This window comes from Harpia harpyja, chromosome 10 (assembly GCF_026419915.1).
Source record: "Harpia harpyja isolate bHarHar1 chromosome 10, bHarHar1 primary haplotype, whole genome shotgun sequence".
Lineage (NCBI taxonomy): Eukaryota > Metazoa > Chordata > Aves > Accipitriformes > Accipitridae > Harpia > Harpia harpyja.
Window position 1 is genome coordinate 20996515 of NC_068949.1, and position 17350 is coordinate 21013864.

At 35.6% G+C, this 17350-nt stretch overlaps 1 protein-coding gene across 1 annotated transcript in view; it reads right to left on the reverse strand.

The window, feature by feature from the left end:
- Window positions 1–17350, reverse strand: part of LRMDA (leucine rich melanocyte differentiation associated) — a 715410-nt gene that overhangs the window by 305390 nt on the left and 392670 nt on the right. The window contains exons 4-5 of the mRNA XM_052798650.1: window positions 10836–10975; window positions 505–631 (exon numbers count right to left, since the gene is read on the reverse strand). Of these exons, the coding sequence (XP_052654610.1) occupies window positions 505–631; window positions 10836–10975 (267 nt within the window). The remainder of the gene's footprint in view (window positions 1–504; window positions 632–10835; window positions 10976–17350) is intronic.

The window sequence follows — 17350 nt, forward strand, 5'->3', positions numbered from 1 at the left end:
CAATGCTTATTAGCAGGACACCACATTAAGTAATATCATACAAAATTAGAATCACCTGGTCCACTAAAAGCCAATAAACACCACAGGCGTGAGATCTGTGATAGACATTTGTCTTTAACATACAAGGCAGGGGACAACTTGTCAGAAAAACTGCATTCTTTCACAAAAGCATATCACACAGTTATTACATATCTTTAAACAGGGTAAAAATATTCTTTTAAGTTCAGTGACACATATTCGTTACTTTGTTATATGAAACAGAGGTTGGAAACCAGAAATTTGATAACATAACCACAGTCTATTAACCAGATGTAACAGTAAAGTTTGATATTAAAACACATAAAAATTACTAAGGCTTTTGTCCCTCACCTTCCATTTATCAGTCCTTTCATTTGAAAGGTTTTGTCTGTTACTTTAGTGAAAAACGCAGCCAAGCTTTTGGAGTTATTTTAAAACAGTGTTAATGATTTACATTGTTGTTACTTCTTCCATTTACTCTCCTACCTTAGCAGCCTTGGGCTTAACCACTTTCATGAAGGCACCTCTTACCAAGGCTTCCTCTCTCTCCCTCCTGGTTACTTTCCGAGTATCAAGAAATTTCAGGTTTGTCAATTTGTGCAGGACAAAATATCTGACAGATAGCAAAATGCACACAGTTAAAATCCAGTCATAAACAAAGACATACAGACTAAATGACTAAAAAAATAACAGTAGCAATAAACAGCAACAGCCTTTGTTTCCTCTCTCTGTTCACCTTTTTCATGCAATGTAGCTTATATAAAAAGTTATACTACTTACTTTACTCTCTCAAATGAAGCTTGTTGTAAGCTGCCCATAACAATTTAATACTGGGTGGATCAAGCAGATAAGAAAATTATCACCATGGGCATGTATGTTCTCTATAGGTATTAGTAAGGTATAAGGTATACCCAGAAATAGAATAAACTGGAAATTGTTTTGAATTGCCACTTTGGAAAAAGGACTTTTGAGTGATTCCAAAGATTCCATCCTACATTGCAGGGGAAAACCAATCTGAGACATGGAAAACTGCCAGCTATCTTCTCTGAAAGAATTTTCAGAAAACATTCATTTGCCAACACTTCTTCAGATTTTTATTATATTTTCCTAAAAACACGATGATCAGCAGCATTAGACACGTGAACAGCAAATCAGGGAGGAGTGTAATTTGTCTTCTACCATACATCCTAAAACACCACCCTTTGTCTTGAAAGGAGTGTATGCCAGTGTTCAAAACTCTTAATGTTAAAAAAGAGAATTTGTCAAGAGAAAGCATGGAGAGTTATTCCTGGTCTCTGCTTTCCAGGACTACATTTTGACACAGGCATCATTTGGAAGGAGAATACCAATTTGGTCCTGCCAGAGAGACAAGGTGTCCTTATGGCATATGGATCCCAGCTCAGGATTAAATGCAGAAGCACACAGGGAGAGACTATTTCAATGAAAAAATATTTTAAGAATTCAAAGTTCTTGTTAGGATCCATCAGCACTATATTCTATTTATCTTTTTTACACAAAGTACAGCAGATTTTTAGCCTCAGAAAATACCATTGGCTCCTTGCTTGCAGAGGGAGAGAACATGGCAGATCAGAAACAAAGGCACACAACCATGGCAAATTAAAATATCTAACCACCTCAAGTACATGTTATTTACATTTAGTCAACCAAATGTGAAGCAGACATTGCAAAGTGAGGGAAGTGCCAGACTTTTCCTGGCAGGGGGTAGAAAGGTGATTGATAATGCTCCCCATGCCTAGCTGCTTTGCATAAAACTCCAGTCAGTCAGAGAGCCTCCTAATCATACCAATCCCTTCTGGCACTGGGAGGAAGAAGTCGAAGTAGTAGAAAACTCTGCATAACATAACATTTTGAAAAAGAACAACACACAAGGCATGTTCTAAAAGGTAAGAGTTATCTTATAATACTCTTCTCAAGACCAGATAAACATGTGAAAAAACTGTAAGACTCCCCTTCTACAATCAAGCAAAATTTAATGCTGCAAATAAACTTTTCCATCAAGTATGCCTTTCCTCTGAGGTAACAGCTTCGTAAATTGTTAACGAGTGAACTGAAAATGCTCAGTACTGAAATCAGACAATTTAAATGTGAATCCTCAATCTTTGACTTTCAATGATATTAGAAGAAGAAAAAGAGTCACTTTACAAAACATATCCTAAGACCATTTATTAAACAACAGCTACAGATCTACGAGACTGACACATTCTCAGACTCCTCCCAGCTTTCCTGGCTGCCCTTCCAGTCCTCCCTGGCATTTCCCTGGCCCTTATCTTTCAGTGGAGGAGAAGCTATCCATCTTGCATTACTGGCAGAAAAGCTCTGATGACAACAGATTCTTTCAAATGAAGACATGTACAGAAGGAAACAATATGTCAAGAGTGAAGAAGAGTGAAGCTAAAAACAAGTAAGGACACCCACTAAGTGTAGGGTGAGAAAAGATGAATATTCAGGTGAAGAAAACATCGGTATTAGAAAATCAGCAAATGTTTAATGATGGAATGAAATATGCCATTGAAAAGCAGGCTGCAACAAAAATGACAACAGGCTTATACAGCACTGTCATCTATGCTGACTTTGGATCACAGCCCTAATGTCAGTCTCTCAATCATTTCAAAAGAGCTTAAAATTATAATAGCATTCCTCGATACAAATGTATTTTTGCATTTTTAAGCCATCCTGACTCCACTTCAAAAAGCAGAATTAGCACCAGTACTTGCGAAATCCAAAAACAAAACCAAAAAACCCTACCCATGTAAACTAAACACAAGCAAACTATACCACAAGTCACAGGTTTGGGGTTAATTTTTTTTTTTTAAACTTGCACAGCAAATATTAAAAAAGTAAGCACCATAAAGGTTATCCCACCAGTAGAACAAAGGTATATCAGTGATTAATTCTTTTAAAAGGTGATTCAAAATACCATCACATTTATTCATATTCCTTTTACTAAGCATGGGATAAAAAGAATCTACATTATATGAAAATAATACAACAATTTGTTATTAAATGGCTGAAGAAAATCATCAGGCTTCCTGGGTATATTTTAGCTAGAAATATGAAGATGCAGCTTCAATCTAAATGTAACACAAGTTTGCCATAAAAAATACAGGAAAGGATTACCAAAGCCCTGGAATGAACACTTTACAATATCAATTCAACCCTTGTAAATTTAATCCAGGGTTATTTGTTGCACAAAATCTCTTTACTGTGATGTATGACTTAGTTACTAAGGTTATCACAGCAGTATCCTAAAGTTGCATAGTACATAAAACATTTCAGTTAACAATGCAGGGAGGTTAACTCCCACAGATAACCTACTATCAGAGCGTTAGACCAGATGACATGCCTCTGTCAGCTTTCAGGAGCTATTGATGGTTCAATCAGTTTGTTTTGAAGGTAAAGTACAACAAAAGGGCACTAAACTTATTCAAACTGTCAACAGGGACTATCTGGAATGTTGCTTGCAGGTAAGTAATTTTGGGTGTTTTAAGACTATTATCAAACACCAATGGCTGCACAAAAAGACAGCTACTAATAACACAGAATGCAGCCATCATAAAATACCTTATGGCAGGTACTAGGATCCATAAATTGCATGACACATTGCACATGTTTTAGACTTGTAAAATCACCAGTTAAGAGAACACTGTTTAATGAAGAAAGATCCATCTAAATTTTACATTATACGTTAAGCAAGGTTTATTTTAGGTTAGAGGTTGGGGGGCAGGGTCTCCCTGCCTTCCTCCCCATTTATTTTTTTAATCATTCTGAAACTTAGCACTGCTCCATGTGCTCTGAGACTGCTGTTACTGGGTTTTAACATCTTTGCAGTGGTGTGAAAAAAGGTTATTATCTTCAGTGATGAGGATAAAGGTGAGCTCCAGAGAGAGAAAAAAAACGAGAGACACCAGGAAGGTGCTTAGAGATCTACTTATCACTGCCTGTAAACTGATCTTCTAATTCATGATGGATTAAGGAAATGAACTATGTAAGTAAAGCTGCATCTTCTTTTGTCCAGAATCATCTCTCCCACCTTGACTCCCACTGCCAAGAGTCCCGTGAAAATAAGCTAATAACAGATATCCACCACACACAAACAGGAACACTCAGAGATGGAAAAAGACCAGAGAATATCACATTTCATGTTATTTCAGTCTTAGTTAAGTGAAAATGACAATGAAGATTAACAATTCATTTACCAATTTTGTAAGTGTTGCATGTGATTAGTATTATTTTAGCAGTTTTTACACAGACCTGTCAAGATATTGGAAAAGGAGGACAGGCTTGAGGGGGCATTTGCAAAGGAATGCAGTGAGTTTGGGATTCAGCTGCTATTGACATTGGCAAAAGCTCAATGGGGCAAAGTCTTCCTTTGAAGAAACACGTTGGAGTTCAGAAAGGGACAGAACAAAGACAGCTTTGAGATCAGCTATTGCTATTTATTAAACAATACACGAGACTAGTTTTTATATAAAGAAATACTGTCTCTGATACTGACTCACTCTACAGCCTCTAACAAATAACAGACTTCTTGTCTTAACTCTGCCTTACAAACGGAATCTAAGACCTATCAGTTACCTTGCAGGTATATTCTGTGTATGTTTCTAGTTCTCTACTGTGCAACAGTCATTACTTAAAAAATAGTCCTTGGGTTATTCCGTCACCCCCCAAAAAATCAGTGATGGTTCACACAATCTTACGAGAGAGTTTCACAGGTGAAGCAAAAGAGTTCAAAGAGAATGTGTAAATGTTCCTTAAAGGATCAAATGGAAGAAAGGAAGAAATCTATTTTAAACATATGCAAGAAATTTGTCAGTCCTGATCCAAAACACACAGGTGTAAATAACTTTTATGTCAAGTCCTTACTATTATTGAACAGTTCTAGGAAAGTTTTATTCTAGAGCTGTGAACACCATAACAACAACAAAAAAAACAAAAACCAAAAAAACAACAACAAAGAAACAAAACCCACAACCACCAAAAACAAAAAAAACCAAAATAATCACATAATATCATAGCATCTAAGGGCCTTGATTCATTTATTACCTCCCTTGGAAAAGCAGACAAGTTGTAGAACATGGTTGGCCTCCTGATACTGAAAGATAATGGCATCACCTGTGAGCCACACTATAAGAAAATCTTAAAAGTGGCAATAAATTACTTGGGGAAATAATGTTTGGTTGGTTTTTTTTCTCGCTCTACTACAAGAAAAGTATAGTAAATTTGTATATGTTAGAGTTTCAGAGAAAATAAACTCTTCCACTGGACCTTTAGTGAAAGACTATGGTGAGAACTAGATTCTGTATGGTCCTTTATTTTGCACTTTTACTAACAAAAACTGGAATATAAAACTGTACTATATGCATCAATATTTAAGTTTAAAACTCAAAATTAAACTGGCACTGAAAAACTGAGAAATATTTGCCCAGAAGAATGCAGAAATGTCTAGCTCTACCTGTATCATAACTGCAACATGCTCTCTGTTTCAGAAAGTGTTTACTTTCATTTTTCTATTTTCTGTGCTATTGTATTTCCTTTATTTGACAATCATAGAACATAAAAATAATATACCTATTTCAAACTTTGAAGGGCTGATTATGCTCTCAGTCACATTATTGTAAACTAGAAATAATAAATAACCTGAAGTTGGCAAAGTTACATCAGCATTCAAATGGGGAGAGATAAAAACAAAAATCAGAAGGATTGAGCAAACGTGTTTATGACACTGAACTTGATTGTCTCCTGTAACTGTTTCTTCTGCACCACCAAAAAATTTAACCTCCTACCCCCACCCTTACCCCACCAAACAGCATATAGCTGGCTGCAGAATTTCCATCTGCAAGAAAACTTCCTCAATACAGAGTTAAGGAAGTCAGGTCATAAACTTAAACCAACATCTTCCAGAACACAGCGCATGACGTTGGCATGAGGTATATTAGAGGATCACATAGCCTCTGTGCAACCTTGGCACTGGTTGGTGATGACCATGTAATTCTGAGGGGCTCTCAAGTCACTCAGAAATCCAGACTGTCTCCTAACACTTTAACATCCTCTGCTCTATGTCTGTGTCTCAAACAGCTCTATGAATTAGAAAAATATCTCTCTATATCTCTCCATATAACGATAATTATAGTTATGTCTTGACTTACCGTGTTAGTATGGACAAATTGGGTGTTATGGACTTCAATTTATTTGGCTGAACAAAAACATTATAATAGCCCTTGCTCATAAACCCTTACAGTAACTAATCTCAGATGGAAGTTGTGTAGCTATTTGATGTCTATCAAATACAGGTTTTTTTCTTCCAGGTACTGTAGAAATGACAATGCCTCATGCAAACGGTGAAGTAGTACAGATTCATAGATTGTACAGTTGTAAGGGAATACCCTAATCATCTCATTAAATACATAAAAAAATATATACAGAAGTACCACAGGCTTCAATCCCTCCTTGTAAAAGAGACCCTCCACAGTAAGTTCAATGATATTGACCAAGTATATTAGCATTATTTTCATTACTGAGTGAGGACTTCTAGTCTCCTATTGCCTCTTGTATACATATTCATGTATTTATATTAATATCCAAATTCAATAACAAGACTATTTAAAATAGATGAGAAGGTTCCGTCTCAAGTAGAAAACCAAACCACTAAAATAAAACAAAACCGCAATAAACCAAAGCAAAACTGCAAGGAAACTGAAAATGCTGTAAGAGGACCTAGCACTCCACAGAATCAAACCTGTGGGATGGGAATAGCTGATTTAGCTTGAAAAGTTAATCCATACAAAATGCATGCACTTCCTTTCTTGCTGTTATATCTTAAGAGGACTTCATAAGGTTATCACCATTTGCTCCCCCTGCCAAAGATAGCATATCTAGTATATGTACTTTTAAGCTAATTTAAAATAAACTCAGGCATTTGTTTCCACTTGCCCTTGTTTCCATGTCAACAGCACTTAATGAATGCATCATTCCAGGAAATGTCAATAAGGAGCAAAGAAGAATGAACAAGCACTGAAAAATTCACACATGGCATACATCCTTCACAATCATATCGCTTTAATGAAAATAGGTGAGGTCACCTGCAGCATTCGCAAATGCTTTGTAATACATTCTGACCCAGATGATTTTTTCACAGTTCAGTAACACCACGTTTGAAGTTTTCACTGCAAACAATACACCCACAGAACTGACCAAGTGCAGGTACAAGAGAAGCAACCAGCAATTATTGTGTTGACTTCTGTTACTTTGATCTCCAGGTCGTGACCTTTGCTTTCACGAAATCTTCAAAGTAGAGATTGTAGAATAGGTTATTTTAGAGGAAGCACTGTTTTGCAAGCTGTTTTTCAGTGTTTCTTGCTTTCTCTTTGAGCCAAAAGCTTTTAAAACTTTCCTATCACCGTTATATTTTAGATATTCTGTTTTCCCTTGCCCTCACACCCAAGATATCCCTTTGCAAAATATCACTTCCCAAATATGGAAAGCTTAAAAAAATAAGATTAAAAAGTAAGAATTTATAGCACTTCCCCCCACCCCCACGAAAGAAAGTAAAGCCATTTTACAAATTATGGAAAAAACATGAGTTTTTTAAATGAACAAAACAAGTTTGCTTATAAAAATACCACAGAAGGGAACTTTCCATTTTCTTTTCCTGTCTAAGTAAAAATTACAATAACAAACATAAAAGTGTTTTCATCAATTTGTTCTCCTACACATTTGAAAGGTAAGGAGGAATAACAGGGATGGGGGGAAAAAAATAGGTTTTCATTTTTCTTTTTCTAAAAAAATATCCCGCTCAAATGTTACTATGTTTCTTAGGGAAAAAAAAAAAAAAAAAGATTTTGAGAAAAAGTCACAACAGTGGTTTTGGTATAAAACCTATTTTTAATGAAAAACTAGGGAAAAGCTTTAGTATTGAAATTGATAGAAATAGTATACCAATGGATTACCTGAAGAACCAGAACATAACTTCTTGACAAAAAGCATAGCTTTATGCATTTTCCAAGTATTTCTGATAAAATCTAATTATTTTTAAAAGATGTAATATTACTTTTTATCTCTGGTACTAATATCACAGTAAATCACTGGACCTTGAGTTTTTAAAATTTTGATTTTCCATATATTTTTAAGGTTGAGATTTTGGGGGTTTTACAGATCTTTTCAGTTTGTTGGAAGGAAAAGACTAAGTAAAGCTTTGATTTCTAGCACCTTCTCTTTCTGGTTGAGGAACTAAATAGCCTGAACTCTAATTGAACTCAGTAGGAATGAAATTAAAGGTCAGTGAAAAATGAAGCTGTGGTTCCAATGGTCACTGCAAAAATTTACAAAAAGAAGTTCCTATTCAGAACAAAACAAAACCAGTTAAAGTTTATGGTAAAGCAAAATGTTCACATAATTCAGGTTCACTGAAATGCAATCTTTTGATGCTTTCTGTATGACAAATTTTCTGAAAAAAATAAAAATCTTATGAGAAAAAGTTACTTCAAACCATTAAAAAATGCTGCAACTGGCCATTGCAAATGTTTGCTTTTGAGATGTGAAGCAATACATTTGATAAAATACAAATACTTTCTCACTCAGGATAGCTTGCTGCTGTTGTGAATTTGTGAGATAAACCTGTATGTTTGGGGGAAGGAAGAAAAAAGTTGTGTCCAAGATGCTTCAGAACATGTATTCAAAACTCTGAATTAGCTATTCAGAATAAAATTAGCAGAGTACTTTTAATCGGTTCCACCATGTACTTGAATATATTCCCCTAAAGATAAATAAATAAATAGACAGATAGACAGACAGATGCTTTTGGTTTTTGAGTCTAATGTTGTCTGGCAAACACATTTCATGTAATGTAACAAATAATTACAGAAAGGTATCAGGAAGCTTTCATTATAGCAGCAGAACCATAAATCATTCAACTAATTAGAAGTCCATCCTTCTTAAGAGAGCTTTAATTAACCTAGTTTATATGGAAAAAATACCCAGGTTTTTGAAAAATTAAGGGGAAAGAAAATGGAAGCAACGTTGCAGTTTCCAGCAGATGCATAAATACAATCACTTCACACTTTGACACAGTGGTTTGCCACAATGTGACCTAAAACTACCTTGACCTCCCTGAAATCAACATTTTTGCATTTAAAAGAAACAACAGACATGCTTGTTTTGATGTATGGCTGTATGACATATTATAAATATTACATCACATAACCACAGAGGATGTCAATCAATAAAGAATTTTTTCAGACAGCACTAAATGAACCATGGGTTCTTGCCTCTGAATGGCTCCTTTAAAGTACTACTTTTGCTTAAATGATTAATAGGAGACATATTGTCAGAAAACATACTTAAAGTGAAAAACAGTAAACTGTAGAAATATCATTCATTTTTTAAGCAATCCTCTAGTGCAAATGTCACATAAATTTACATAGAGACAGCACTATTAGACTCTCATAAGCTGGATAGTAGGCATACCTTCCACTTAAGTGTGAAAGCAATGGGAAAATATTTTATTAAATTGAGGTTACTCGATTTGGAGAAAACCAAAATGCTAGAGCTAAGATGGATTCAAAAGTTGAATCGTTAGAAGGTGAAAGTCTTTAGGCTAGTAATAACCTAGAAATCCTTCTGAAAAATTTGGAACAAAAAAAAAAAAGTGTATGCACACTTGGGACAGCTGTGCTGCTGTTTCAACCTACAGCATTTATGAGCAATAAACTAGGGCATTGAATTCGTGCCACTTCCCAATAAACCTTCTTTTAGTCTCCGCCACTTTGTATTGTTTTGTCCTAACTCCTACAGCAGAGTTTGGATTACTTGAAGATAAAAATCAGAGTTTTATTATATAACTCTGAATACTGCAGGTGATCTGCTAATAAAAAGTAAGCTCAGGCTCTGCAGGGTTGGCAGCATGGTGACCAGTGCTGCTTGGCTCTGACTTGCCTCAGCCAGCCATCTTCAGCTGATGTGAAAAATGCCACCACAGACAGACTGAAATCTTGTATCAGAGCTGAGCAAGGATAAAGAAATCCAATGACTTTTTTTTAAAAAATAATCAATGTCTCACTTGCCTAAAGGTTATAACTATGAAAATTATGTCACTTCAGCAGACATTCCGTAAGTTTTGGATCTATACTCACAGTCATCATCAGTCACAAGTATTTTTATTTTTTAAAAAATAACCTTTGCAATTTTAGTTGGATCAGTTGGACATATAGTATTTTATCAGGCTTCCATATTAATTTCCAGATGAGCTTTTGTGTAATCTAGTTCATTAAAATTATTTGAATCTAAACACTAACTGCTCTGAGTAAAGCAGCACAATATAGGAGTACTTTCTTCTGTGTTCTTTAATAGTGCCTTGATAACTATAGTAGAAAAAACTCATCACCTTAATCGAATGTTAGCAGAAGACAATGCAACTGGCTATCTGAGTGTAGTGATTTTTTTTTTTTTATTGACTGTCACCCTTAGCATATGTAAATGTTGCCTTATATTGGCCTTAAAGAAGGAAAGGCCGTAAGTAGGTACATATAAGCACCCACATTCACAAAATCCTCTGCACACCTGCTCAACTCAAACATGTACTGTACAGCACTAAAATATTTCTTGAAATACGGTTCCTGATGGCGATCCCGCTGAAATGGGGTTACTCGAATTCCCAGGTGTTTCATGGCAGAATATGCCACAGTGCTTTAAGAATAGAGTAGTTGTTTGTTTGAGACTCTGAGTTGGTTTTAGTTCAATATTTTTCTGGTAATAAAACAAAACTGACATACCTTATCATATCTACAAGTGAAAACACTAACCTGTACCTCTGGTAGTCATCTTCATCTTTTTCTTTGCAGACCAGTTCATTTGGGCAGGCCATGTTTCCAAGCAAACTGAGATACTGTAGTGAGGGCACTACTTCAGCCAAATGGTCCAAAAGGCTTTCTAATTCTGTTATGTGTCAAAGGTTGTGGGTTAAGGATTCAATGACACTAATGAAAAAAGCATTTAGAGTTGCATCACTGCTGATTTAAACATACATTTCAATAACTGACAATCAAATTTAGTATGGCATTTGGGAAAATGTCACATTAATTGTTCCAAGGGCAAACAGGGATAAACTTCAGTCAGTTTTTTGGCATCGAATGAAAGAATTTGGCTGTTTTGTCATTCTTTTCTCCTCCTTTCTTTCCTAGGTGGTTCACTACAAAACATTAAAACTTTGACAAAATGATGGATGCTGTGTGGTAAAATGGCTAGCAATTGCTGGAGCCATGAAACTTTTCCAGCATGGAAACAAACAGTTAGTTTCACAGCACATTCATCACTAATATATTCAGTCCACTGGAAAATGAGTTTAAAAAAAAAAAAAAAAGAAAAGAAAAAAGTCAAACTACAACAAACCATGTTCACTCCCAGCATATAAATGCTTTGAGTGCCACAGCAACACACTCATAATTACTCAATTAGTATATGTGAATTAATGCTTCACTAACTGCAATTTAAAGACTTCAGTGTTTCAAGTATTTTATATATGAAGATTTAAAGTCTTGTAAAGCATAAAATTTTTCATTAAAATAGCCTTACATTTTAGTGTTCATGAGGCTTTTTAACTATAATCCTCAGAACAAAAATAATCATGACACACCTTCAATATTGTAAACTATATTAAAACAAACAAGTAAACAAAGGTTAAACTGTCTTTTAACCACTGCAATATTGGAAATCACAGCTTAGATTTACGCATAACAACAATATTCAACCGTTTGCACCCTGTTGACTGATCAAATAAAGCAAATCATTTTGTTAAAATACAGTGTGACAGTCTGTAAGACACAAACTATACATTCTTATTTACTTCAATTTACATGCAAAGAAAAAAGCCTGATTCTCAAAAAAGATGCCACGCATATGCATGCAAAAAGTTTTCAATGTTTAAAAATTGACTGACTTAGACAATAGGAATAATTATTCAAAACCATTAAAGGGCATTTCATTGCTCTGTTTTTATCCACTCCTGCTGTTAGAGACCACAACTATTATTTTAAATCCTCAGTTCACTTGTGTTGCTATTATTTATACTTGATTTATGTGTTTCTGTTATCTTTGTTATTTTTAGCTGATGGAATTTACTTTATTTCTTCACCTCAATATCTTAAGGGCAACAGAAGCAATACAGAATGGAAAGAGCAGCTTCATTGTTAAAAATGTGGTCTTCCTTTTGTAAGCCTGAAATTTTGTTTTATTTCCAAACACACAGGAAGATCATGCTGAAAATTACTAATTTTAATATATTAAAATCAATGTATCTACACTCATAGTTCACGTTCTGTCCCATAAGGTCTGAGGAATCATACTCAAATATTTTGCATGAGTGAGAAAAATGAGGGTTTGAAATTAGTTCTGTGAATTAATTTAAAAGGTAAAAAGACTAACTTTTGATTTGGCAAAGCCACATTATGGAATGTTATATGCCAGTAAGTAATCAGCCAAACCCTAAGAAAAATTCTTTTTGTAGCACCATATAATATAAATCATCTTTGTTAGCCAGGATGAATTCCCAACCAAAATTTGGTGCTAATTCTCATTTTCTCATATCTGGACCTCAAGCTCATACATAAACTTTTTCATGGCTCTTTCAGGAAGTATGTGACTGTGACGGGAAGGTCACAAACTTTTTCCACACATGTTCAAGTGAAAGGCTTTTTAAAAATTTCCTAAGGCTTTTAGAGAAGTGCTTGAATCTGGCACCCTCCCTCAGCCAGGAGAAACACTTAATTTCTTGCAGGACTGCTTAGTTGCAAAAAAGGTTCCCTGAGAGAAATAGTTTATTATTACAAAAGACAGTTATTTCCATAACAGCAGTCACACACAGGGGGTTAGCTATTGCAAGGCTTAGATTGTATCTGGCCATTTCCTATTGAAAGGAGAAAAAAACCAAACCAAACAAACAAACAAAAAAACCAAACCAAAACCCAACCTTTTTGCTGCTTCTATGGAGTAAACATGCAGAATTTTTCCTTGTCAATTCAGTAGAGCTTTTTCTGGGGTAGAAGCTTTTCTCCCCAACAATTTGCTGAATGTGGAGTATGACATATTGTAACTCCTACCTGACCATGCAGACTTAGGGGTAAATATAAAAATGTATTTAGATATGCAATGATGAAGAGCAGCATCAGCTTAGATTTGCAAGAAGTGTAAGACTATGCATCAAAGTCCTATGGAAAGCAAAAGGGAGAGACACCAAATTCACTAAGAGTTTTGGGTAAATAACAGTAGTTGATAATCTGCATCTCAAAAATCTAAATCTCCCCAAATTTGGAAATTAGTGTCTAGATTCTAATATATCTAAACCCTGAGCACTGATTTTAAATGCAGAAACACCCCCCCCTAAAAATTATCTCGGGCAAGGATAACTGGGAATGACGCACAGACCTCTTACTGCACAGTTGTGTGACTCCCCTGACCTTTTCTCTGTTATCATTTACTCATCTCCCTCTACTGAAATAGATATTTAGCATCCTAGCATTATTTCAATTTCAGCTGAAACAGAAACATGTGCACAGGACAAACCCCAAGAATTGGACATAATCACTTCAAAAGTAGAAGGTCACTAATTCACAGAAAGGTTGAAGCTTTGCAGGCTTGGACAGCCCAAAAATAACAGGACACCAGTGACACTTGAGAACAAACCAACCTGTGGCTTATGATAGTCAAATCTTTTGTGCCAGAATCAGCAGTTATATCATAAATAAAATAATTAAAATTTCTGCTCTTTGGGACTTTAACTATCTTGTCTCATCCCTCTTAAAAACAAAACAAAATGCAAGGTATAGATTATTTTCCCAAGCAGCCCCATCCACCTGCCACCACAGTGATTCTTTACAAAGCATGTAGGAAAAAATAAATGATATCCTGTTCAAATTCTAATGATTAAGTGTTTCTCAGAGATGAGTCGTAAGTCATGGTGCACTTCTAGCATACTGTTTAGTTAATTAGCATGTCATATACTTATTTTAATCACAATACTGGAACTATACGATGCCACCAAAAGTGTAAAGTCTTTCTAAAACAATGCTAGGAAAATACAGAGGGAGAAAATCAAAAGCAAGTCTGAAATTTTATTGCCAGCTTCCTTTTTATTGTTTATTGTTGCAGCCTACGGAGTGCCATATTGGTGCAATCAGAGCCAAAGAGCTGCAAAGTCCTGCTGTGCCATTTCTAAGACCAATTTCAGCTCCATTCTCTCCAAAAAGCAAAGCCACAATTAAATCCATGGACAGTGCTAGTGAAAAATTATTTATTTATTTAAAGCGGTGTGACAACAGCCCTGAACTGATCTTTCTGAAGACAGTGTCACTGGTCACCAGGTGAATATGTAACAGTGATGCGAATACTTACACTATAGTCTATTGTTTGAAAACTGGTTTAAAGTGTCACTGTTATGACAATTAAAGTGCCTTAGTGTAGCAATCCATCTCCTAATTCAACAATGTCATCATTACCAATCTATTAATGCCTCTCTTTCTAACAGACGTTGACTAAAATAAAAATCTGCAACAATAAAAATTGTAAACTCTTCAGCTCTTTAGCTCACAAGCTAAAACATTAATTCTCAGCAATTATACAACAATGGTCCTCTCCAAAAACACAACATGGCCTCCATGAATAATTAACATACTAGACATACTTTAAAATTTCATCCTCATCAGAAGACTATACTGACTTCTTACACTATTTCTAGTATTAAATTAGGGAAACATTTACAAGAACTGGGTATCTCTCAGTCAGATAAACTTTTTTAAGCCTCTTCATTATGTTACACTTATGTATACCATACAGGCATATTTACAGTAGACTGTTCACAGCATACATACACACAAGCATAGGCAACCATGTCACTGTATTTTCTGTTCAGAAAAACAAATGCTACCAGCAACACTGAGACATTAGCAATAGAATTACTTGGAAAATATAGTACTATGGTGGGTCCAGGTAAGCTGCAGAGCAATGTAATTTTTTGCAAGTTTTACGCAACCAAAAATATCCCACAAATAAGTATGTTCCGACTTGCCTATTTTCACTCACTATATGGTACCCAATACCATAGCTTTGGAGGTTCTCCTGAAGGCAAAAAGAACAAGCAAAAGCACAAAGCAAATTATGCATCTCCCTTCTCTGGCTAAGAATTAATGGACTATGCAAGTTCATAACATTTTTTGTTTGTTTTGTAGAAAATCGTGAAGCCTGGATTAAAATTCTAGTGCTAGTCAGGACTATGGCCCCTTACAAACTCTTCAAAGATTAGTTCCACAGCATTCAAGACTACTACCAAGGAAGAACTGGTGTGATTCAAAGTTAAATTGTCCCCAGGGAATATTACATTTGAACAAGGTCAAAGTTGTAAACTCTGAGTGGATAGTATAATGCCATTTCACTTAGTCACTTTTAGGAGAACCTTACAACCAGGAACAGCCATTTTGATGCTAAGCTGTGTCTTGTGACAGCCAGCACAGTAAAAAGACCATTCTGCTATACTTCTCAGAGGTTGTGTCGATTCACACAGAAACTACTAGATGATGTCCCACATGTTCCACTATTCCAGACTGTCGTGGTTTAACGTGGTTTAATACTGAAACCAGGACACAGACCTCTATTGTCAGGAGTCTTTTTAACTGTGTCTTTTCACTAGTCCCTGCAGCAGATTTCCAGGGCACAGACTGCATGAATCCTTTACAGAGCATAATTTAAGGGTCCAGCTCCTTTAAATACTAAGGACTGATGCTGGTCATCCCCAAACTCCATACTGTTTCCTCTCTTACCAGTATTCTTGGTATAACCATATTTATGGTTGTTCTTCAGGGTCAGCTGGTCAAACCCATGCAGAAAGACAAACTTTGCTAACAGTTTCGAAATGAAATTATTCTATATAACTCTATACAAATGCTATGCTAACATATAACTGTCCAAACAAACTAGCCTACACATATTTCCTATCTCACGACTCAATTATAGTTTGCATATAGTTTGAAGTATGCAAGAGTATCTGGGTTTTCTTTCTGTAACCTTTTTCTCTGCCAGCAGTTCTTTTTACTAGTCACACACTCAAATATATTGATTTTATAAGTAACCATTCTTGTTCTCTCTCTCAGTGCTTTCCAAGATGCTCCACTGTTTTCATTCAAAAAGTTTGTACTTAGCCTTTTCAAATCTTTAGCCATCCCACTTCCCCAAAAGAGTTGCAGGAGAGCTTTTCATGTTAATGACCTCCTGTGATTACAGCTTTTGGAAGTTCTTGGAAGCAAAGAGACAAACTAAAGAGCAATCAGCTTTACATTCAAAATATTTTTGAAATACCTACATAGAGAATATCAGAAATATCACACAGAATTCCAGACTGCCATGTAGAAAGACCCAAAACTGTCATTCAAAAGTCTTCTGCCAACTAACCATCTGTTATGCAGGTGCTGCAATCAACCTAACATTAAAACAGCTGGATAGCACTTCTACCAGAGTCATAAATGAGCAAGGTACCTATATTTATTCCCATTTGAAACATTTGCTTCAATTAAATTTATCACAAACATGATGTAGCAATCACAAGCTCTTCCACAGGCAAATAGCCTTAAAGCAGAAGTTACCAATTCTCCTCTGAATGCAGTGTGAAAAGATCTTTGCCACCTGAATGCTTTTCCATTAGAATGTACCAGGTCTTCAAGGTTGGATAACCACAGAAATAGCTTGCAATATGCAAGTATACGTCTTCCCCTTCTCTATATGCAATAGGATGTCACGCATAGTCGTTTGTATGCCACATTCTGTCCTGAACCCTATCTGGTAGGGAGACAGGGCCTTCAGATAGGGCCTTGTTCACTGACTTTAAAACCACTTTGCTCAAGAAAGAAAAGGTGCAGCACAGGTGGTAATTAACTAAGACCATACACCTCATGGAGAGCTTCCTGCATACTGAATACTTGGAAAAAAAAAAAATCCCATCGTGCCTACTGGAGCAGCATTAGTTTTCTCTGTGTAGCTGGAGTTGCCAATGCTTTTAAGGGTATTTCAGAAAGCCCATGGTTCTAAGGCTGTAGATTTGAAGACCAGGTTTCAATGTTGTTAGGTATACAAACATGAGAAAAAGGAGAATGTTTCTATTCCTGCAATCAAATTACGTTTCTGGTTCCCTAGAGAGGTCCATCCCGAAACCATATGTCTTTTCTTTCAAAGTTTGGGGTTTGTTTGGATTTTTTTTTTAAACACTATTCTGCCCAAGTGTTGCTCAGGTTCCCAAGGCAACATGAAGACAATTAAGAATAAAGTAGCAGCTCGCCAA